This window comes from Emydura macquarii, unplaced genomic scaffold (assembly GCF_026122565.2).
Source record: "Emydura macquarii macquarii isolate MOO-44397 ecotype Brisbane River unplaced genomic scaffold, CSIRO-AGI_Emac_v2 contig_2473, whole genome shotgun sequence".
In the NCBI taxonomy this organism is placed as follows: Eukaryota; Metazoa; Chordata; order Testudines; family Chelidae; genus Emydura; species Emydura macquarii.
The window spans coordinates 3280966-3306932 of NW_027132610.1; the positions used below are offsets into that span (position 1 = coordinate 3280966).

Here is a 25967-nt window from a genome sequence, read left to right on the forward strand (position 1 = left end):
TGTTTACAGCAGGGGATTAACCTGGAGACAGCTGATACCAAGACCTAATGGTGGGCAGGAACATGTGAGCTGCCAAGACAAGTGCCTGCATGGGATAGGAGTCCCAAGTCAGAAGAGGAAAAGAGGGCTGAGAAGCTGAGGTAGAAGCCAAGAGACTGGGAGAGGCCAGAATGTGCAATCTTATGGGACCCAGGGAGTCATGGAAGACTACAAGTAAGGAGCTATAGGAAGAGAAGGCTGAACCGTGGAGAGCATAGCACGAGCTATGGAGTGCACAGATGAATAATGGGGACAGAAGGGAGCAACACAATTTTCAAAGGACAACTCTTCAAATAAACCAAGGGTCTGGAGGGATTTAGCTACAAATCTGCAAATGGTAAGTCATTCTTTTCTGCCTTTCTCATGCTCCCAAGAAAATAATTTTAAACATGATAGAATGCAACTACAAACCTCCAGTGGCCCCAATTTACTTGAAAAATATGTCCCTAGAAAACTTTGTTGATGTGTTAGCAACTATGGTGTTTAAATCCTGGGCCATTGTAAAAGTAACATGAACCCAAAACAAGTGAGTTTCTCTCGTAGGCTTTTGACTCTCTTATTTCAATAATGTAGAAGTTAAAGCTACACAGAATAGCATTAAATTGTATTCCCTGCATTCAAATTTTGTATATCTTCATAAAATGTTAATGTTATGCACTCTTCCCCCCCACATTTTTTAAAAAGATTTTTACAAAAAATTCCTGGAACACGTACCAAATGTGTACCCTCATATACAACTTAAAATCTACTTGCAGCTTGCCATTATTCTACATTAATTACCAAAAAAAGACTTATAACGACAGGAATATCAGTACCATTGGGCTAAATACACAAAGAATCTTTTAAAATATACACACATTTCTTTAAATAAAATTATTATTTTAATATTAAAAGAAGTCAATTTAAGTCAATTGCTACAAAATTTAATGAAATTAGGAGTTATAGGGGAGACATTTGTTAAGATGAGGGCTGGAAGCATCTCTATCATCATCAGATGTCATTTCTCCTCTTGTATTAAAAAAGCATCAGAATGCAAAAAGAGTTAAGATACAGACAAAACAATGTAATCACCACATTTTTTCCTAGGAATTTGTTTTCCAATTTCAGCAGCCTACGGGTCACACAAAAAATCCAGTCTGCATATGCTACCTTGTTCATCATAATAAAGATGTAAATAGCAATACTTTTTAAATGGAATATGCTGCTGAATAATTGAATAGCAGAAAACAAGAATACCAATAACGTAATATTTATATTGGGTTTATATCAGAAGACAGACCATGTAATTCTCTTCAGCACCCTCTGGCATGGAATGCAAATCTTGCTTCATTTAAGACCAATCATTCATCTTCCTAGCTGAGATTAGTGATCAAAAGAGTAGCAAAACGAAAAGCAGGGAATTTAAAAAGAAACACTGCAATTCTGGTCCCAAAACACTTCCTATGAAGTCAATTTAAATGTTATCCATTATAATAAAAGTTATTTTTTCTAAACATGGATGCAGTTATCAAAAATAGCAGACCATTTTAATTTTTCAAGCAAAACAACACTTGTGACATGTTTTTCTCACTGTAAAGTTATTTGATGTGTTAAATAGGTAATAGCATTCATTCCACCACAGAGGGGAATTTAACTACTGTGTCAGATAAGCACAGATCTTTAGCACTTCCGTATCTCCCACCAAGTTTAAAAGAAACTCTCTGGAAAAAATTGCCTATATTCCATTATAAGATTGGACTATACTCCCATGTGCACTAGCATGTATTGTTTAGAAGGAAAATGACCAACTGAGAAGCTGCAGTTCCTTTCATTCCATATTTCAGTGTAGAGCAGCAATATTTACTCCATTCCAGAGACCATCTTGGGCAGCACATAAATTCTATTTTCGTGCAACTGCTCCTAAAAAGGAGTCATTCCCTTCCTCTCAACTCACACTGTTGGTAACAGAACAGCAAATATTAACCGTTGTATTACACCAAATTTTAGATTAAGTCAGCTTTTAAGACCAAACAGAAAAAGTAGACTTGGAAGGATTAGATTTTTATCAGTAAATGCTGGTAAATTTCGATTTCACCATACATACACAAACGGATGAAAAATATTTCCATAAATGATAAGCAAAGTTTACAGATAAGCAAAGAAAAATTTTGTTTAAAAACTTACTGGAGTTTGATTTAAGGATATTTATACTTTGTACGTTTTGACATGTGATGTTGATAATTTGTGTTTTAACTTTTTGAATTTTAATGTCTATTGTCATTAAATAATTATTGTCTGACATCCCCACCAGAATTTCTCACAACTGTAAAAATTTAAACCAAAGTCTAAAAATTTTTTTTACAAATAAACTGCTATTATCTGCTGAAATTATGAAATATTAAAAATCGAATTCTGCCAAGCCTGTCCTTAAGTATTAAATTCAACCAACTTACAAACTATTGCAAATGTTGATATTGCAAGAATCAAATCAATAAAAGCTATAACAAATAATGTACATTTCATATAAATTATGCACATATAGTAACCCCATGAAATCTTCATGTTAGGAAAAACATTAGTAATGTTAGTAATAATGGTAAAGATAAACTGTTGGCCAAAAAAAAAATTTGATCTTTTTAAGGGAAAAAAGATGCATTAGTAAATTAGTAATCTGGCCTAAGTGTTTTATATATGAATAGATGAGAGAGAGAGCATTGAAATGTAACAACTTTCTTAAAATCAGGTGGGCAGAAATAGCTGAAAAACCAGTAAAAGTTATTTAGTTCTTCACTTTTACAGAGGAAATCATCATTCCTCGTAAGTTATCACTTTCAAGGAAACCTCCATGCTAAGCTTCTTCATCCTGTATGTTTTATTCTGGGAGGTACACGGGGGACATCACTCACTTTTGTGGAACTTTCCCTCACTCCCCAATCTAGAGCCTGTGAAGAGCCCTCAGTAGTTGAGCTAGACCCTTAAACACCTAAGCCCCACAGAGAAAACAAGACCAGTTAATGCAGTCTAAGGTATGTAGCTTTCATCAGTCTTGAGCTATTCTTAAAAACAGAAGTTTAAATCACATAAGGATATTTCCTTGAACAGAAAAAATACAACACATTTTAACACTTCACAATAGAAAATTTTCTAAAAAGTTATGTTAATTGAAAATACGCATTGATATTTGATTCTAACACAATGCAAGTCGAGTATATAGCACTGTATAAAAATACACAGTAAAAATATGCACTATAATTTAAATGTTAACTACTACTAAAAATACACTGCATATGACTAACCCAAAAGCTAGATAGAAGAACATTCCATTGTACTATTTCATTAATAAAACTTTCATAAATGTAGCCTAATGTCTCATCCATTAAAGATTGAATATGAATATACAAATTAATAAAATGCAATATATTATTTTATGGGCTTAATAAAACATATCTACTTTCAGATGAAAAACTACATGTACTTTAAAAATCACAGCTTTTTTTAAAAATCCATCAATTCTGATTTTAAAAACTAGATTGTTAAATGTGTCTGAATTTAGGAGATATTAAATTAAAATAACTATTTTATAAAAACATTTAAATATTTTCAAAATATTGAGACCAACAGAAAGTATATATTTTTTTCCAAACTGGGAAGACTTTGCCCACATATTTCCACTTTTTATTCTATAATAAAAACAAATAATTTAAAGCTTTGGGCTGTTTTAATTGAAGATGTTACCCACTTTTGAAAAAACACATTGATACTGCTCTACAGCATGGTTCCGTACTCTCTTCTAAAATATTGGATTAAATTCTAGGAAGCATTTAAAATATTATTACATTGGCTCAGCTCCCAGGAAACAACAGTACCATTTGGGAAAGGGCAAACTTAATAGTTATACCTAAAAGAATTAATGAAGCATCAGCTGAAACAAGAGAAATCAGCCAACATATAAATTCCATTAACTCAGGGTTTAAGATAGCGGTTTTCAACCCCTGTGGGTCCACAGACTTATGTCTAAGATTTCCAAATGGATCCACACCTCCATTTGAAATTTTTCAGGGGCCCACAAATGAAAAAAAGGTTGAAGACCACTGGTTTAGGGTCTTCCTACTGACTGCTGTAGTCACAGAAATTTAAGTTTTCATTTAAACTCCTGGTTGGAATGCCTGCCTTGACAATGAAAAACAGATGCAATGTTTATCTTACATGGGTGCTCTCTAATATAACCTTGAAAAGTATTAACTTCCCCTAATTTTTATCACTTAAGTCTTGAATACGCTAGGAAATTTTTGCAAAACATTATCACTACTGCCAACTCTTGTTCAGTTCCACTAACGTCAGCAATATTAACAGCTCTAGTGCATATGAGCCAAACATGTTGCAATCTAACCATGGCCAGAGCAGATCTAATGAAGAGTGTTTAAAACTAAAGGAGTAGCCAACAATTCATCTACAAGGCAGCAGCAGCTCATATAAAGAAAAGCTCTCATCCTTGCTAACACCAATGATATACTGAACAATAAATTTTTTTTGCAAACTGTCCTTAATGTATGCCAGGCTTCACATGGCAACACTATTAACCATCTTAATAAACAACTTTTGTGATTATCTAGGATCATTGGACAGCCTGTCAAGTATAACTTCCACTTATTCAAAAGCATATTTGATTGGATGGTTGCAAATTTTGAATAAGCAAAGAATATAAGTTTATTGATTAGGATAAGAGAGATATAATTGATGATGTGGGCAGTGTTTTTCATTGCTATCAATTTTTTTAAAAGGCTGAATCTCATTATGTGATTTATGAGATTTCATAAAGTTTTCATAAAACCTGATCCAGCAAGTGTAAAGACAGTTCAGTTCTTTATTAGAACATACTTGTTTTTGTGCCTTGGCAAGGAAAGAAAAAATAATAATGTTCCTACTTTCCAGGTAATATGCTTTCTGTAGATCATTCCAGACAGCACAGATGTGGGGCTCTTCCCTCATTTGTTTTGCTAAGTAGGGTAACAAGCAATCACCAGCCAGGCTTTTCCTGCACACAGGGTTCCTCCTTCTCCTGCTTCTCCATTTTGATGCCTTCCAATTGGAAAAAAAGCAGCTGGCCTGCTCTACCTCAGTAAAAGAGAAGTCTCACTGACTTACGAGCCTCTCACTCACAAGCAAATAGAAAACACATTAGCCACCAAGTGGAAATATAATTTGTCTTTTTATGACTTGGTCTGCAACAGTACAGGCATTCCTGAGGAAAAGGGAGGGAATGCAGAAAAACAGGAATCTGTAGCCCTTTTGCCTATTCTATAAAAATCTTAGCTTCTCACAGAAGCCCAGCTGTAAGCACTCTGTGGTCAATTACTCTATCTGCAGTTACCTGTGCATTCAGAGCCTAGTAGCTAGCCAAATATATAAATTCCCAGTGAGCTGAGGATGTTAGTAGAAAGCCCAAGGGACTTCTGATATTTGTCAGGCTCCTACTCATGAAAGGGTCCCCTGGATAGTTTTAATTTTTAACTTTCGGGCTCACACAGAACTCTTCTTCAGGTCATAAGCAAGAATTGTGGAATCTGCTCTGGGAAAGGAGGGCTGTTTGTTTCCAAAATTCTCTGGGAAGATACACAGTGCCGGGGCAGATTTAGCAAAAACTGAGAAGCTAAGCATCAGAATCTGGGGAGATCCTTTTACTAAAAAAAGGGTTTCTATATGACTTAAAAAGGGCTAAGATGACTGAATAGCCCAACAAGCCTCTCTCAGACTTTATGCAATACCTGGAAGAAGTTATGCCTCCTTGTAAGAATCAGTAGTTAGGAAAGATTCAAAGTACTTCACGGTTTGGTTTGGTTTTTTGGTGGGGAGACAGGTGGAGAAGGGAGGGTTCTCTCTTTTAGTACTGCCCACTGCTACTTTAAGCAGAACTGCTGTACCCTTTAGTCAAACTGAGTGCTTGTTTCTGGGGGTTTTTTTCCAGACATAGCTCCAGAAATTGCTTCAGTCACTGAGCAAGAGACCACAGAAAAAGCTTTAGACTCTTGCGGGAAAGCACAACAGCAAGAAGTAACAGTTCAAGAGGAGGTTTTTCTTTTTCTCTAGCCTTCTCTGGTCAAAAGACAAATGCTGGTCACCTAGAAAGTAGAGCTGGTCAGGAATATTTCAGCAAAAATGTTATTAATCAGCAACTGCTAATTTGTCAAAACCAAAAGGGTTGGTTTCGACAAACTTCCTGTTTAAAAACATTTTTTGTAAAATTTGTCAAAATGTCCCATTTTGATATCTTCAAAATGAAAAAGTTCTGTTTTTCAGGTCAAATAACTTTGTTTCAGTATTTAAATTAATTTACACCAAAAAATGAAATGATCAAAAAATTATTTTGATTTGCAAAAAATTGAGATTTGGTTTTTTCTGGCTTGATACAGGATGGGAAAAATTTTCAAAATTTCATATCCTCACAGAATGGGAAAAACACTTCTTGCCCCACTCAAGTCAGAAGCAGCCAAAGAGGTCATCTTCCCGTATGTTGTTCTGAGTAAGGAAGTAATCTGACTGGTGAAGTGAAAGACTGAACTCAGAGAAGGAAAATTGTGGACAATGACTGGACATCAAACTGCCTGCTAGTCAAGTGAAGAGTGGGGGAGCCCAATGTTGGCAATGGCAGTCTGAGCCAGAAATATTTATCACTGACAACATACTGGGGTGTAAGTCTCTCCCCGGACTATGCAAGGAGGTTTCTGATGGATCCAGCAAAAATTCCCTTAAGATTTCCACTTCAAATAGTTAAATATATAAAGTTTGACAACAAAATGCAACTGTTCTGAATGAGGACTAAGTCCTACTACAGTATATACCCCAATTAGTGAGGTAAAAAGAGCCTATTTTAGTCTACAATGGCAATGACTGCTTTTTAATTAAGCAGAACTAGTTACTGCCTTCACAGGGACACTTTCTCCACTTTGAAATAAACTGGACTCAAACAACATACTTTTTTGTATGCCTGCGCTAAAGAGGCACCCAAAGAAAAGTCTACTGTGGGGGCACTGGAGAAATTCAGTCACTGACTATTGCGTAAGTGCCTCCTCCTTGTTCAGAGACAACTGTCATCCAGCCCCACTGCACAGGACCAGGCAAACAACACTCTACATCTCACCAAAGGTCTTTTTGAATTCTTAACCTGGAGTCTCCTTTGACAGACTATGCAACACCATGCTGGTTCTAGAAACTAAATTGGACTCCTGTGATGCTTTATAGCAAAGTTTGAGACAAAAATTCATATAGACCATCAAAAATCTCATGCATTTGGACACCATATCCCTACCTAAACCAAAAATGCAGGTGATAATGGATGGCAAGAATTTCCTTATATTCTTATTTGGATGATGCTTAGAACTTGGTTGATGCGAACCTAAAGCTTGTAGCCTAAAACTAGTTATGATTTAAAATCTGTTGATCCACTACAAAACTTCATTCTAAATTGAGATTTTTATAAGTTGTGTCTATTGACATTTCAGTCTTCCTTCTGTAATTGTTTAGTCTTTCCTGCATTTGTGAAAAGTGTATTCAGAAATAGCCTTAAGATTTAGGAATTTTTTGGAGTTAATTTGCTTATATAGCACTTTTTTCATGGAATATCAAAGTGCTCTACAAAAGGTGAATATTACCCATTTACAGATGGAGATTAGGCACAGACACATTAAAAACCAGATTCTGCCATCTTTACTCAAATTGATTTCAATGGACTCAGTACTTACAAAACAAGGTTCTACTCACTGTCCAGGAATAAAGGTGAAAGAATCTTCCCCTCAATGAACTTCTCACAATCACAATCTACTCAGGAGGAGAATCTCAGTTTCCAGCTCCCTGCTCTACCCTCACTGTCCTCCTCGTCTAGACTCACTGTCACTAGAATCTAATCTGTTAAGAAAATCTCCCATCCTCAAAGGTCACTCTTTTATTGTTCATTGTGCAGGACTTCATAGATCTCGTGCTCACTAAGTGAAACAAAGATTTTATTAAGTTTTTGTTTTGTTTTTTAAACTGTCATGTTTTTCCTTTATCTAGGAAAATATCTAAGAATGCATATTGATTCTGAAAAACAGTTAAAAATTAACAATAATTTTTTAAAGCAAAAGATACATAAGAGAATCCTCAAATACTAAAACTGTAAAATGTATCTGAACTTTTTAGATGTAAGCCTTTTGGAGCAGGGACTCCATTTTCCTTCTCTCTTTGGAAAGCATCTACCACACTTTGAGACATATCACTATAATAATAGCACAAATCAGAACTACAGAATTTAATTTTTCACTCTTGGTACATTGTTCAAAATTTCAGGGGGAAAGAAAGCAATGCATCTACCTCATGATAAGAAAACTGCAACTAACTGTTAAAAAATACTTACAAATCTTTACTCCCCTTCCAAATTACATGTGTAAAACATAAAAATAAGGTGGTAAACTTGTTAGAGGTGCATATATATATACACATACACACACACACTATACGTAATGTACGACTGTGTATATACATACGTAGAGAGAAGAGAACTTGTGTTATTTGGGCAGAAACACTGGTTATTTACACTCCCTTTTCAATCCAAGCTTTTGATTAATAGTATATTTCCTTTAGCATCACCTGATCTGGCTAACAATCTCTCTCTCAATGAACAATTTATCTAGGAGTAAACAGACCATCCAAGTTATACATGTACTTTTAAAGTAATGGTAGACTAAAGAGAAAGGATCAATTGTTAGTATGGAACTTCAATGATTATAGGTACTCCCTCATAAAAAACACAAGTTAATATCACTCAGGCATTTCCTTTCTCGCTCCCTTCCTCCCTCTTTTATTTCCATTATTCAAAGCCCCATCCAAAATAGGCTCCTTCTCCCCCAGATGGGGATACCCCACCCCAAGCTCACAAAACAATTTGTGCTGTCTGGCTTTCCTTGGCTTTTGGGAACTATTTCTAGGTAACCTTGCAAAGGAAAAAATTGGGCTTGTGCCCGGTTCTTGCTTCTTTACTGTATATAAAGGAGGACTGAAAGGGTTTATTTAAAAAAAAAAATAATTAGAAATTCAGGAACTATCTAGATTAGAAGACCATGTTGACTGGAATGCTAATGAAATTACATCACCACAAGAGCCCAGAGAATGTTAGTACTGCATTTGTTACTGATCCAACATTAATAGCTAACATTTTGAATAATGGAAGTCTTTATTCAACACCCTCAAACCTTCAATTAAGAGCTCACATTAAACATCTCTCAGAGCTCCTGCTGATCTTTTGGGCCTATCCAGCAAAACAAGAGAAGTTTAGATTTTACATTCCTGATATTTAAAGAGGAAAAAAAAAAAATTGACAATTTTAAAGAAGTCTTTCAGGCCTTCTTTATATATTATAAAGAAACTTAGAGCATATGCTCAATTCTTTTTAAAAAGTGTTTGCAATTCACTTTAAAAATATATATTTTTAAAAGCAATTGAGAATCAAACACCTTTCCTGTATTTTATTCCTAGTTCCCAGGGAGCTGTCAAGCATTGCTTAAGAACTAAGGAAGCAGCAAGCATGAAAAAAAATCTAGCTTCATGTTCCCCACTACCATTTCAATTACTCTAAAAAATTTGAATTTATGAAGAAATAAACGTAATTCAACAACAGCCCACCTTACCATATTTGTTGCTATTTAAACACAGGATAATCATGCCAAATCATCTGTTTGTGACCAGTTTTATACACACGTATTGCTTATGAAGTACTGTGCCAAAAAACTGAGAAATGAAATATTACTTACCTGTAAAAATAGTTATTTAAAAGAAATATCCACCTTATCCAAGCTCATGGCGTGTCCTTATGTTCAAATGTCCAAGAATATATATTAAAAGGATTTTAATGCAGTAACTTATCCTCCAGTCATTTACTTTACTTTTGATTTAACTAACTATAGTAAATAGTAGTTGAATCTCAAAGAAAACTGGAGGATGTGTGGCAATATGGAGGATATATTACCTTCATAGAACCTCAGTTACAAACTTTTCCATTAATTCCATACTCCACAAATCCCCATGCGTGGAGGCTGCAGAGATGAAGAGCTGTCTTACCCAGTAAGAGAGAGAAAGCTGGGCTAACTGTACCACCTGTACATGTAGAAATACAGCAAAAAATTCTTAACTTTAAAGTTACAATATTTTAAAACTATGCAATTTTAATACATTACACGTTAAACAATTTTCAGTATGTATATGACAAAAGAGCTAACTGAATCTTCAGACCCACATAGAGTGAACATTAGATACTTGAAAAGAATGATCTATCTTCTGAAGATCAAATCTAAGATATGAGATGCAATGACGGTAGAAAAAAATTAAAGTATGTAATATATTTCCAACCAATTCAAGGGAGAACAAAAAAAAATTACTTCTCATGGTTAAAGTGCAATAGACATATAAAATGAAGTTCTGGTACTATTTTAAATGGAATGCCAAATACTACCCCACTGCCATATCTTTACAACATTTTGAAAGAGTAGAACAGCAGCAGAGGGCAATTTCAAAACCTAGCAAACTGAATGTGTTTCTTTTAAGCAGAAATCTTAACATTTTTCCTCCAGTTTAAAATGTTTTTAATACAATGGAACATGTACCGTTTCATAGTATATATTTGTAATGAGTTATATATTTCTAAGCATGTTTTATTATACAATAAAGGTTGGTAGCACTAAGTATTTTGGACATGCAGCATCACAACCAAATTATTTATTATATACTACAAGATAGCTGAAAGCCAAATTTTCAAACAGAGGTGGAGACATACATAGTAATTCTCATAATCACATTAAAGTCCTTATAAGGATACTTCCAGCATAATTTTTTATATTCAGCACAGGTAACTTGCATATAAAAAAGTTGCAGACTGAAATAATGCATACATGTTTTGGGAAGCAGAACAATATTTTACTTGCAAATAGCACTTCTCTCACAGGATTCAGGTCAGTCCATACATACAGCACCTTTATCTACACCAAACTCTGTAAAGCAGAAAGCAGCACGAATGACATGACAATTTTACTGGCACAAAGCCAGGCATCAATCAACCCATCTCTCCCTAACAAGTCCTGTCTAGGACTGTAAACAAGATATTTAGCAACTCACCTTGAGTTGCATTTCCATACACAAGGAATACATTCACAGGATTTTTCCTTCAGGTTCATGATTTTTCAACCATATTCAAAGAAAGAACCATACTAAGAAAACTAGATATAAAAGTCTAGGAAAAGGAGTAACAGGTGAGCAAATACTCTCTCCACCCTCTGAAAGACTGAACAAAACAGTGCGTCTGAAGAAACAGTTGCATGGATTCACTAGTGATTTCTGCTTATTTCACTGGTGATCCTGCCCACTGCATAAGACAAAAGCTTAGTATGTATGGACTGGCAAGTTTCTAAATTGTGTTTTACAAAATCACCTACTGTTTTTGCATGTTCTTATAAAAAAATTGAAATTTAATGCACATTTTGTTTAAAAATATTTTGTACAAACGCTGAAAATGTGACTTCAACACTAAAAAAAACCTACCAAGATTAAAATTGTATACCGAATACCTCCAAATAATGTGGTAAGTGTACTATTTTTGCACATATCAAAGGAATATCAAAATCATTTTGCTCAACACTATGTTCTAAAAAATCTAAACATTCCTACTTCACCCTGTTATGAACTACAAGTTACAACTAAAATTCAATTTTTTCTTAAAATGACCCAAAGTTAATGGCTACATTATTGAAAAATGACATTAAATGAACCATGTGTTTAAGAGCCCAATATAAGATTAGCATCAGTTCCCAATCTGCATAGAATACTGTCTGATCAGGAAAAAAAATTCAGCTTAATTTATTGTTGAATGTTTTCCTACCCTGAAAGCAGGATGATGGAATTATCTTACTGACCTTCTCCAGAGGTTCCCAAACTCTGTACATAAGCTTGTTGGAAGTGGTGCACTGTGACAGGGTGGTCTGTCCCCTTTAAATGGAAGTGGGGCCTGAGGCCAACCAACCTTATTCCATTACATGGCCCCTTTAAGGAAAAGAACATTCAGGAAAGCAGAAAACTAACTCAAGCATGGGAGCCAGGTGTTGGATAGCTACCTCCTTAATACCATAAAATCCAGATGTCAGATGACTTCCAAGAAGATTAAGGAAAGAGCAGACAGCCTAGAGAGCAGAACTGCAGGGAGCACCGAGTCAGGAGACACTTCTTGATAGTGGAACCAGAATCAGAAGGGAAACTGGAAGGCTGGGGAAGCCTGCCCGAATCACCACCCAAACCCATAGAAGATGGCTGTGGGGACCCAGGATCAAGGGGACAAAGTGTGTGAATCTAAGGACCAAAGGAGGTTCTGGGGAAAAGACTAATCTAAATACTGGTGGGCTGGGGAAGCCTGCTTGAATTGTGGCATAATCCAGTGAAGGAGAACTGTGAAATCCCTTAACCAAGAGGAAGGACTTGTGAGTCCAGGGCAGGAGGAAATCTGTGGAAAAGACTCTCCAGAGAAGGTAAAGGATGCAGTGAAATTGGCAGAAATCTCTGATTCAGAGGAAACTGGGTGGGAACCAGGAATAAGGGTGATTGAAGCTGAAGCTACCTGATGCCCAGATAAAGCACCAGCCCACCTTTTTCTACTTCTTCCTTCTGAGCCCTCCTTGCACTCTTTCCTCACATACCTACCACCAGACCCCTCCTTGCCTTCCAGCCAGAATAACTACCCTCAGTCTAACTTCTGACTTCAAAAAATTCTCCCATTCTGCATCTGGACAAAAATTAAAGCTTTTGAAGTTCTTTTAAAAAAAACAAATAGAAAAAGAGAGATATACCTATCCCAGAACAGCCAGTGGCCTGATCATAAAGGCACTCACCTAACCTAGGCAGAGCAGAGAACTGAACCAGTGTCTTCAACATGCCAGGAGAGTGCCCTGACCACCAAGCTATTCAGGGACAGCAATGTCTCTGGTTTTCCATCTTGAACCTGAGAAATCTTTTTCCAAACAGAAGTTTCATCAAAGTAGGTGGGTTCTAGCACAATTTCAGTTTCAAATTAGCATTTTCCAACAAAAAATGTGTCAAAAAATTCTTGACCAGCTGTAAAATTCATGTCCTCTAACTCTCCCAGCTAACTCCCCTTTTCTTCTAATTTTCTCCTAGGCAGATCTCCACCAGCCAAATTCAAAATGTATTTTACTATGAGTTTGTGAATACTTAACTAAACCTATTAAGGCCAAAAATAAATGTGCAACCAAGAAATAAAATTGCATTTGTGGTACCTCAAAAAAAAATTTTTTTAATAAGGAGGTAACGTGAACCAGTAAAGTTTGGGAACCACTGATCTATTCTGTTAATAGGTGTGGGAAACCTGTAAGGAAATGCAGGCTAATTATTGACTCAGGAAGTAAGTATGGTTTATTGTTCCATCATGAATATACAAAATATGGGAATAAACCTGTGGCAGAAGGGACTGGGGTCTACAACAGACAGGTCCTGAGGGTAGGAACTTCAAAAGAGAAGGCTCAGACTGGAGTTCATAGTGTTACTTTGGAATTACATTTTTGTTAATAAAACCAGGCTCTCTTTATGAGCGTGCAGCTCTTGCTTGCAGCTGGGTGATGACACCACCAGCTTTACACCTCTCCCACTGCAATAGCAATGAGAAAAGGAGAGAAACAGATTAACAATTTCAGACAGTACCCTCCCATACTAATACTCAAAAAATTTTATGTTTATTGATACAACAGCTACCTGCAAAATTGGAAGACAGCTTTCTAATAGCTTTGCTAAACAAAATATATACATGAAAAGTATAAAATGTTTTATTAACATGGCTAAACCTGAATAGACATTTTGCTGTAATAACTGGAATCTGCACTATGCATGCTATGTTCTTCCCTACCGTAAGAAAATGCAATAACTGCACTATTTACAGTCTTTTTAATTATTCTAGTCTTAAAACTGATATGGTTTGTTTCTGAAAATAAAACTGATGTATTCTTCATGTTTGTTTAATAGCTGTTGCAGAACTGTGTCCATTATCATTAAGGGCCATAGTAAATATTCCAGTGGGAAGAAGTGCAAGGGTAAAACTTAAGTGCTTTTCCTACCGCATGCATCGCCACCATCTTTTTGAAAGAAAACTGTTTTTAATGGCATTACCAAACCAATTTAACACTGCTACAAAGAAATCCAGAAATACACCACACATTTAAAAACACCATTTGTTCTACCCCAACCTCCAGGACCTAATTACAGGAAATAACTTGATCTACCACTGAATAAAAAGCCATAGCAGGGAAGTGTCAGAGTCATGACTTTTGTTCATTTAATTTTGTTAGTTTCATTTAGTCAAATTTGTCTTTTCAGGGTCCAGTTTTACATTAAAAGACCTATAAAAAGTATTAAGCTTTCAAACATAAACCACTTATTCCATGAATCACTATGTATACTGGATTGCAATGAGGAGATACTCTAAGTGAAACTCTTCAATAACATTTTTATAAAGCAGTTTATTTAATTTACAGCTGTTTATGCTGAGGAACAGAGATTACATTCAAGGACTACTACAGAATGGGATGAGTCAGGGCCTGAAAAACAAACCAAGATGACTAATTTACAGAAACTAATGGGCATTTATTGACAGTGGTAGGCTCACTGTCACACACAGGTTTGAACAGATATATTCAGTGACCTTGTTTACATAAAGTATTTATATGGCACAAGTGACTTCTTCAAAGGACAAAAAAAAGGTTAAGAGAAGAAAAGTAAACTAGTTTTACAAGTACCCAATCCTCCATTTAAAATTCCCCAAGTTAGTGGGGCCTTCGGATGCACAAGGAAATCAGAATGATTGAAGTGCAGTTCTATTCACTAATGTCATTTTTTTAAAAATAAGGGCCAGAGGGTGTAATTGACTAATCCTGGTTTTCAGATGTTTAGGGGGCCTCAACTGACCCTCTCCGTTTCTGTCTCATCACAAATAGAACTCATGCCTCTTACTTGTGTTTACTTATACATTAGCATAAGATAGGGCCAGCCACAACAGCAGCAGTTTCGAGAGAGAAAAGAAATGGGGAAACAAGTTATTTCCCTACTCTCAATTTTGGAATGGAGTTGGAAGGGAAAAATCCTTCAAAACACACTTTCCACCATTTTTTTCCTTTTTGGGATGGGATGGGGGAGAAGGGGGGGGGAATAGCACCATAAGTTCTTTTTCTCTGTCCTGCTCCCAGCTCTTTTAGGGCTTCTGCATTCTAAACCTGCTAGAGCCTCTTTATTCAAGCAACCTCTGCTGTAGCTGACTCCTTATTCGGATGCCTATGGAACATGCCTGAACAGTAGGGCTTCTACCTAAAAAAACAAATGGGAGGTCAACTAAACATCTACAATTAACAATTTTTAAAAAGACCAAGGGATAAAATTTTTAGAAGAGGCTAAGTGATTAGGAGCCTAAATCTCATTGACTTTCTATGAGACTTTGGCTAAATGCCTGTGTCACTTTTGAATATGGAAGTTGGGTAAAATTTCAAAAACACCGAAGTCTACTCTACACCATGATTTCCTCTTTTAAAGATCCATACGCAGATCTTAACTGTAATGGCACTGTTCAATCCTCGTAACTAGTGTTTTATCAGGTTACAACACTCCATTTTCTCTTATTATATATACACACTATTTTAGGTTGCTGCTGGATTCCATTCAAATCTCTGTATATTCTGCCTGTTTTTGGTAGATCTACACAGAACATTCAATATTTTTATTAGTACTGGATCAGAATAATGATCTTTCCCCTTCCCAACCAAATGAGGAACGTGAATTAAAAGAATAGAATCTAAGCACTAAAATGAACATTTGGGAAAATGGTTTTGATACAAAAATCCACAACATTCACTTTAAAAACCAGTCAATTGGATGCTAAACATTATACAATTTGAACAGCTTACTAAGTATACCTTTTCAAGTTACTTGCGCTTCAAAGTAAGAAATATTTGTTTTTAAATGTGATATTTAGGTGGCTAGTAAATAAAATGCTGCATTTGTTATCTACTATAGACAAGTTCCCCTTCTTGCAAGGAACAGTATTTATGCAAAGTGAAAGTTTTCTGAAGGCATTATGTAGAAAAAAGGTAAATGTTTCCAAACTAAATTAGAACAAAACTCTTGACAACTGAAAACTTTATAGAATTTATATAGTGATCTTTGTGCTTTAAAAACAGACTTCTGTGAGCGCCAACCTTTAAACAATAAGGGAAGAGAACCCTAAACATAATTAAAAAAAAAAAAAAAAGGAATTTAAGGGCAACTGTCACTGAATTACAGGTAACACTAATTACCAAAGTAAATCCTTCAGACATTACGGGGAAAAACTCTCCATTAAGACAGAAAGCAAGCAGATTCCTAATTTGGTAAATTCAATATTAAGTCTTTGAGGAAGCAGAATGAATCAACCTTTTAAAGAATTAAAACAGCTTCAATTAGAAAATTTTGTTGTGTGGCTTAGTTTTTCTCAGTTTTATGAGACAAAATGTAACTGGTAACTGAATCAACTGCAATTAGTAGGCTATATAAAAAATAGCAGCCAAACTTTTCTCAAAATAAGTGATCTTTTCAAAATAAGTCAAACTTACTGAAAATCAAAGATTAAGAGAGTTAAAAATAATTAAAGATATGGAAAGTAACCTTAATAAATGAAGATAGCCTTATATAAGATCCTTACATGAAGGGTTCCAATTCTGGTAATTATTACACTTACCATTTAGGTCCTTCTTTTAAACTGAACAGTGAAAGGGATAGGATATAAGTGAAGGAAGCTTATATTTTCAAAGCTTTTAAGAAACAAAAACAAGTATTAGAAACAATTACTAATTTCTTTCCACACACAAAAGTGACAGAGTGTATGATCTTCTAGGTATTAAGAAATATTCATAATTAGAGTTTGCCGGCAAAGATGTGATACAGTGAAAACCATCCAGAAAAATAATAATATATTATAGAAATTACAGTTCCAGCCAAGACAAAGTTTGGACTTCAAATACAGATATAAACATTCTCAGGGTTGATAAAGTGTTAGTCTAATACTAAGACAATTAGCAGATCAAGTCTGTTTACAATCAACAAATCTGAACTAGAAACTGACCACTAAAAGGGAATTTGATCATAGAAAAAAATCCTATCAATCAATCTTATGGTAGAAATTCATAAGATACACTACTTCACAGTATCCTGAAATTAGTTGTTCACCTTTCTGGTTTACTCCAAAACCAGATGTTTTTAATAAAGAAACTCCTGTTCACACTTCAAAATTACCATTATTTATAGTTATCTACAGATGTGCTGTAATGTACATATATGAAATTGGTTTCATCTGCTACATTCAAAAATAAAAGTTGTGTAAGTGTAACATGGATTCCTTTCATTAGAAACCATTGCTAGAGGAAAAGTTACAGAATCATGTAAATTACTGTATTTTATTTTTTGCAGAGCTTTAAAAATGTTAATGGAATGAAAGCCAACTTTATCACTACAATACTAGAATCACTAAACCTGACCTGAAAATCATGAGATTGTTAAACAGTAATGTTTGGAATTTGCCATTTCAACTTCACATGACATATCCCAATTTAAAATAAATGTATTCTACGTGTAACCATTTTTAGTTTAACTCATACCAGTTTTAGCAACTTCATACTTGTATGTATATTTAGTAATAGTCCATATAATTTCCTGCAGCAGCAGTGTTTCCGGTGATAACAAACTGCTAAAACAGAGTGGAACTCAATGGAAAAGTTATATAGGTTTCCTCCAAAATAAGTACACCTCCCTCCCCTTTGCTCCCAAAAAAAGACATCCTGACCACTTCAATGTGTGGAAGAGCATAAATTATTAACAGAGATTAAAATACTTTCCACTTGAACCATCCCTTTCCGTGCTCATGCTACATTTTTGTGTTATGTTCTGGACATCAGCTTTAACAGTGGGTCAAATTTCAGTGAAATGACAGGATCTGAAGTTCACATCCATACAGCCTTAAAGATGTTGACAGGTTAGACATGCTGTATGTAACAGGTTATGTGTTATATGTGTTTAGATACTAATGGGAAGTAGAGGCAAATTTGGCATTACAAATTACAAACAGTTTCAAGAACAGACCATCATAATACTTCATCACAATATTTAAATATAATTTTCTGTTTTTAATACATAAACCCTATAACCTGTAAGTTAAAAAACTACACACTAAAGGGCAATAGCAACATTTTAACCTTCTAACTTCTGAAATCTCTTCCTCTATTGCTCCCTTGCCCCAAAGAAAAAACATGCACAACGCTTACACATTTGCTTTTTCACAATGCAAGCACGTATAGAAATGAAGGAAAATATTTGAAATATTTTCTGCTGCAAGCTTTTTAGACAAGTGTAAGCAAATACAGATCTGGATAAAAGCACTTGGCAATGCCACACAGAAAACTCTAACCCATGCCGTTTTTGGCTCCTCCCTATCACCTCTCCCTCAAAATAAAAAGGGTGCATGTGAAAAAAGGGGGTCCTCCTCAGAATAGCAAACCTGGCCTTAGTTTTTCTGAAGAACATCCTGGGATGTCTCAGAACATTCATAATAGCTTATCTTCAATCTTAATAGACAGTGTGATGGTGCTAAGTATTTAACAATGCTGTTATTTCAAAATGTGACATCACTGAAGTACATGCTAAAACAAACCAAAAGCTAAGGCCTTGTCTACACATGAAATTGTACTGCTTTAATTATACGGGATATTTAAAGTGGCAAAACCCCCGTAATGCAAACACAGATTTATCAGCATAAAGGTGGCTTATCTGTGCGTATCTTATTCCTCTTCCCAAAGAGGAACAGCTATAACTTAATGCTATTACAACTGTGCCAACACTAGATGTTGTACTGATTTAAATATTTCAGTAGAAAAATTACAGCCCATCCACTGAAAGATCAGTACAAGAACTGGGCATAGACGAGGCCTAAGAATTTAAATGGTCTAAAACTCTCCCTCTCTCTCGTGATGTCATCATTTCACTAGTACGCCACATGAGTATCTTCCAAGCGTTGTGGAGTATACAAACTCCATACTGGGCCAGAGGGGTTAAAAGATCGTACTGGGCCCAAGTTGCCCTGCCCCTCCAGCACTGCAGAGTATGCTCCAACTGAAGAAAGGATTGGAAAGAGAGCAACCTAGCTCAGGAGGGAGGCTAAGGAGGACAAACCAACCCTGAAGGCTCCTGATAAGGAAGCCAAAGAAGCCACCCCAAGGGAAAAAGACTGTGTGCAGAACCCAACTGGGGCTGACAGTTTGGTTGCTTTTTCTTTTCACATTATATTGAACTGGAAGGTGAGAGGAGAAAAGCAGGTGGGAAGAAGTGACCCAGGGAGGATAACTTGGAGGTCACCTTTGTGGGCCAGACACTGTTGACCCTTCTAGGGTCTTGGAGTCGGAGCCCGGTGGAGTGGGCAGGCCTGGGCCTTCCACTACTGCCTCTACTACATGAGAAATCAAAACCTCCTGCCCACCTCATTGCGCCTCTATTTAAAAGAGGGCCAAAATGGCTAGACCTACCCACTGGGTGGTGACACTAAGTGTGCTAACCACTAGGCCACCTGACCCACCAAGGACTTTATTATACCAAGGTAGACAAGACCTGAATTACTCGTGTAAAAATGAAGCAGAATTTTTAAAGATCCACGAAAATGAATATATGTCCATTTTTTCTTTGCATGTTATCTTTAGGCTTAATTTAGAAAAGAGGCTTAGGAAAAGATTCATCTTTTTTCACCTGCAGTGATAGACTCAAGGTAAGCTATAATCTTAGGACCTGTCAACAAAAACTTGTACCAATTTAAACAAACCATGCAGGCCAATGTGTAAACACTCCTATTTCTGTTTAAAAGCAGCTTATTTTCCCTAACTGGTTTAGTGTAAACCAGAATAAACCACTCAAACCAAACCAAGAGTGTTCACATAGGGTTTTGCACCATTTTAACTTAACTGATTTTAAATTAATACCATTAGTAAAACCAGTGCAACTCTCAATGTAGGCATGGCCTTAGCTACTATCTGCATTTCCATTCACAAGGGAAATACTGTGATCTCACCTTGGAAAAAAGTGGTAGTGTCTTTAGATGGTGGGATTATAACAGGAGATAATACTTCCTAAATGTACTAATATATGAATATCTAAAAAGCCTTCACTTAGTTAAAATTCTGAATAACTGGAATAAGAGCACTATCAATACGTACCCCCTAGGCAAAATCACAAAGGATAGAATGAGACCATACTTTTGATCCCTTGGGTCCCTTTGCAACAGAAAAAAGAGCATCCACAGGAAAGTAGTACAAGTATCCAGCAAAGGAAGTCTTTCCAATCTGGCAATTCTAAAGAATACAGGAAAAGTAGCAAATGTTCTTTTGCACTTCAGATTTTAATCAAATAGGATTCTACTTACATTGTCCATGTAATTTGGTTTAAATCCTCCTTCCTGTTGTCGTCTCAGTTCTTCCTGTTCTCTCTGGCGTAGCATCTCTTCTTCACGGCGTCGATGTTCTTCTTCATGTCTAAAATGATTCATAAACTTGTATAAATTATGTTCATGACCTCTTCATACAGGTGTTTCAATAGATTTAAGAGCTAAAGTGAATGAATTTCAAGTTCATTAACACAACAACTTCTTAAAACTTGAATCTTTATAAAGCATCATAACGTTTTACTACTAGTCCGCTACTCCACCTTTTGGACTTTGACATTCACTGAAGTATTTTGGCACACACTTGGTATAACAACAACATTATAGGTGTGGTCTATGCTTACCATAGTTATGATAGGCAACATTCAGCAAGTTAAAGATAAACCCACAACACTTTTGTAAAAATAATTAAATTTTTAAAATAAAACTTGATTTTTTGTCGTCATTTTATAGTTCACAAGTGTTTCACTGGAGATGTCCTTCAGCACACTAGTGCGTAGCCACTGCCGATGTTATTTTAAACAACATTTCCACATGTTAAAATCTTAACAGTGGTGTCAGTTAAAATCAGGTAAGTTGACCTCATTTAAAAAAGAAGCAAAGGAGAGGAAGCATGTAAATGGTAGTATTATTTTCAGTGCATTAGCTCCCAGAGGGCCACTCAGGAGTGTGGCATCATATACCTATAGAAATCAACAGCCTTACAATATAAACGGAGACAAGATGCAACAAGTGAATTTGACAAACATAAGGAAAAAAGGGGAAAAGAATGGACAAGTGTAACAAAAAAAAGTCACACAGTTAGTTGCTGCACAACTTTCAGGTTCCTGATAGTTCAAAGCTTTTTCCTGTGTATCTGCTTTTTAAAATAAATAAAATCACTATTCGTGATTAAAAACACAATCAAATCATCCTTATTTGACAGTGGGAGTCACATTAAAGGTGGGTCCTGAGGAGGGATTTACATGAAGAGAATAGTGACTTTAAGGATTAATTCAGGGAGAGTTGTCTGGGTTTACAGGGCCGTGCAGAAAGCATGGAGACAGTTGTGTGAGAAGCTGGCAAAAGGGTAAATAAGTTAATGGACCAGAGGAGACAGCAGCAGCCAATGACAACACAAGCAGACAAGTAGGGAAAGGAAGAGTAGTGAAAGGCCTTGAAAGCACGGACAAGAACCTTGGGATTTGATTTGGTAAATTGAAGGTGTCAGAGAATGAATTAAAGCGGAAAATGATGTCATCAGAGCAACAGGCAAGGAAGATGATCATAGCAGCTGCATTTTGAGAGGATTAAATGGGGGAGAGGTATGCATTAGGGAGACCAGAAAGGACAAGACTGCAGTAATCAAGAGGATGAACTAGCGTTTTAGTTGTGGGGACAGAAAGAAAACAGATTTTGGCATGGTTACGAGAAGGAAGCAATAAATAAATATGATCCGGATGTGCAATTTTAAAGGGTGGAATCAAAGGTGACAGGCTCTGGTTTTAAGCATGGGTAACTGAGAACATGGTAGTACTGTCAACAGTGAAAACTGAGTGAGAAATGGGTTTGGGAGGGAAGATGTAGAGCTCAGTTTTCGCAATGTTCAAATTTATAAATAAACACAGAACACTCTCTGCCTGAAGAATTTCAATTATTTCCATTAGTGATTTAGAATCCTAAAAGATTTTTTTAACAATGATGAAAACTACAATTTATCAATAACTCCTGCAATTTGCATTTTGCATTCTGGTACATATTTCACTGCAGTAAATTACTTTGAAATGCACAAAATAAGCAACAGCAGCATCGCAAAATATGTCTTCCAAAAGGCTCTGGTAAATTCAATTAAAGAAACTAAGCCCCTTCTCCACTTTTACTGAATCTTAGCAGTTTAATAAAATAAAATCCGCATTTGTAAAAATAGATCTTAAAAGAGAATGTTATTTTAATATTCAGAGAAGATGTCACAGAGCACACAGATGTACATGAGAAAGTTATAACTAGGTAATTATTGCAGAAAAATCTTTATATTATAAATTAAAGAAACTGCATCATTTTGTATTATAATTTTAATCTAAGTGAAGAACAATGCCTCAAAATGGGTCAAATTCAACTTCACACGACTATAAATGCACCCTCCTATATCATCTTCAAATAAATTGGCACAAGGAATGTAGAAAACAAATTTTAGTATCAATTAATAAAATCCTATGCTATTTAGACTGAATACAGATCTGACCGTCAAAAAAAATAAACCTATAAAATTACTAAACACCCTCTTTCAAATTGGTGTAAGCCATATTTCATATTCTGTTTATTTTAAAGTATGTCTGGATTGAAATGTCATATTTATATTCTTCTGCACCTGCAGAGCATTATTTTTGCTTTTTAAAAAAAACTAGTTGCACTAGATTTCATAATCAATCCCTATAAACTAGAATACCTGCTTTAATTCACTGAGACCTACAATATCAGTTACACGTTTAGAAGGTCTAGCACATTGCTGGATCAACACCAAATAAAACAAAATACCTCAACTGTATTTGCTTGCGCTTCTGTAGCTCTTGATTTCTAAGTTCTTCCAAACGTCTCAGTTCTTCCTGGCGCCTCATGAGATCTGCAAGAAGTTAAATATTATACGATGCCCTCAGTTATTCTTTTAACTTCAGTGGTTGCAAGTGTTCCATTTTTAGTGGTATGCACTTCGCAAAACGTTCACTCCTATTACAAAGTGATTTCATTTTTTAATTTAGAAAATTACCATTCTATTACATAATCTGAAAGTGATTATGGAATGAACTACTAACTCATCAAAATGGTCAATGCATTTAACTAATGTAATTTACCTTTAGGGAAAGGAGCACATAGGACACTGGACTAAATGGACCATTGGTCTTATCCAATATGGCAATTCCTGTTTCCCACAGTAGCCCCCAGTAGATGCTTCACGAAAACATGTAAGAACCCCCAGAACAGGCAGACGTAAAGTAATTGGCCCTCAATGAAGGATTGATCTTAATCCCTAACAGAGAATGTTTTAAAACCTGAGATTTCATCTCCCTTCCACTAGTTAGCATTAACTATAACAACTCTGGATATTCTTATTCATAGAAACATCCAGTTCTTTTCTAATACAAAGTATATAAAATAATCAATGGTATAGAAAAGGTAGATTGAGAGCTTGTGATCAGGAACAGTCAACACGGATTCACCAAGGGAAAGTCATGCCTGACTGTATATACTATTATTGTTCTATAAATGTGCATCAAGTAAGGTTTTTTATGAAAGGTAGTGACACACTAGCAATGAATATTGTGTGATGTATGTATGGGTGTTTGTATGAAGACTTATGTATGTGTGCTGGAAATATATTCCTAAAATAAGACAGGAACATGTCATACAAGAAGTTCTGGATGACTTTGAAATGTGGAGTAACAGAAATGGGATGAAATTTAATAGTGCAAGCTTTGCACCGAAGGACTAATCACAAGAATTTTTGCTATAAACTGGAGACTTAGCTGTTGGAAGTGACAGAGGAAGAGAAAGACCTGGATCTATTGATTGATCACAGGACAACTATGAGCCGCCATATGAAACGGCTGAGATAAAGGAAAATGCAATCATAGGATGCCTCAGGCGAGGTATTTCCCGTAGAGATAGGAAAGTGTTAGTACGATTATACAAGGCTCTGGTGAGACTTCATCTGGAATACTGTGTGCAGTTATGGTCTCTCATGTTTAAGAAAGATGAATTCACACTGGGACAGATGCAGAGAAGAGCTACTAGGATAATTAGAGAAATGGAAAACCTACCTTAAGAGAAGAGATTCATATATCTTGGCTTGTTTAGCCTAACCAAATGAAAACTATAGGAAGATATGACTGCTCACCATAAATACATCAGAGGGATAAATACTAAGGATAGAGAGAAGTTATTTCAGTTAAGCCCCAATGTTGACAAAAGAACAAATGGATATAAATTGGCCATCAAAAAGTTTAGGCTTGAAATTAGACAAAGGTATCTAATCATCAGAGGCGTGATGTTCAGGAACAGCCTTCCAAGGCTAGCGGGGGGGAACATAACTGGCTTCAAGACTGAGCTTGGTAAATTTATGGAGGTGATGGTATGATGAGACTGCCTACAACAGCATATGGCCGAGCTGCAATTTCTAGTAGCAAAAATATCCAAATGGCCAGTGATGGAACGCTAGATGGGGTGGGATGTGTTACTACAGAGAATTCTTTCCAGGAGTTTGGCTACTGGGTCTTGCTGAAATGCTCAGCGTCCAACTTATTGCCATATTTGGTGCTGGGAAGGAATTTTTCCCCAGGTCAGACTGGCAGAGACCCTAGGGGGATATTTTGCCTTACAGCATGGGGCACAGGTCACTTTTAAGGCAAGTTAACCTAGTGTAAAGGGTGGATTCTCTGTAACCTGTAGTCTTTAAATCATAATTTAAAGACTCATTACTCAGCCAGAGGTTATGAGTCTATTGTAGAAGTAGATGGGTGAGGTTCTGTGGCCTGGAAAACACAGGAGGTCAGACTAGATGATGATAATCCCTTCTGGCCTTAAAGTCTACTCTATGAGATATATTGTAGAAAGAGTTGATAAACCAGCCTGCCTTAGACAAAGGAATGTGGATTTACCTCTCTGGGTCAAGCTTTGTAAGCCTAAGAACAATGAAAATACATTTACAGTTAAGATAAACAAAGCAATTAAGCTAGCAAACGGCAGCTTGGGTGAGCATACCGGGGACAAGGTCTGCATTCCCAGTAAAGGGGACAGAATCTGCACCCCCATAAAGTCTTCCTGGCTCTTGAGTCAGAGACAATGGACTTTGGGTAATACAAGCCAAGCAAAAAGACACTTTAGTTATCCAACACTTAGGGGATATAGGGAACAGCACTCTTTTATACTGTGAATGTTGGATCCTCTTGCCTGAAAGGCAGAAGCTGCTGGTAACTTGATTTAAGTGAGAAATCTGCTTAGGCAAAGATTGTAACTTGCTAACATTAAGTTTTAGTCATAAGACATCACATTTTTTGTTTTGTTTGTAACCATACCTGTTTCTTTTATTCTTGCTTAGTATCACTTAAATCGCTGTTCCTTGTTAATTAATTTTCTTAGTTTTATTACTTCAATATAACAGCACTGAGATAGGTTTTCTGAACACTCACACCTGCAAACTAACAGGCTGATGTGTACACTGTCTCTTTGTCCAGTGAGAGGGACTGTGCACTGCAGGGAGACATCTCTGGGGAACTGGGGTTCACTGATTACCTTCAAAGCAAGATTTAGACTAGCAGAGCCTTAAGGAGTTTGCTGACCAGGCAGACAAGGCTAGTGTGTCAGGGAGCTGACACACAGCTTAGCAGGAGCAAAGCTCTACTGAGGCAGTGGGTTAACACACACTGACTTACACTGCTGGGTTTCCAAGGCAAAACGT

At 36.1% G+C, this 25967-nt stretch overlaps 1 protein-coding gene across 5 annotated transcripts in view; it reads right to left on the reverse strand.

Annotated features, from left to right (window-relative positions):
• PSPC1 (paraspeckle component 1) overlaps nt 1–25967 on the reverse strand; it is an 85129-nt gene that overhangs the window by 49777 nt on the left and 9385 nt on the right. For all 5 annotated transcript variants that reach the window (XR_010922572.1, XR_010922573.1, XR_010922574.1 and 2 more), the window contains exons 5-6: nt 23051–23135; nt 20519–20627 (exon numbers count right to left, since the gene is read on the reverse strand). Coding sequence is in view for 1 of the 5 variants with exons in the window: in XM_067562830.1 (XP_067418931.1) it covers nt 20519–20627; nt 23051–23135 (194 nt within the window). In the remaining 4 variants the exon portion in view is untranslated. The remainder of the gene's footprint in view (nt 1–20518; nt 20628–23050; nt 23136–25967) is intronic.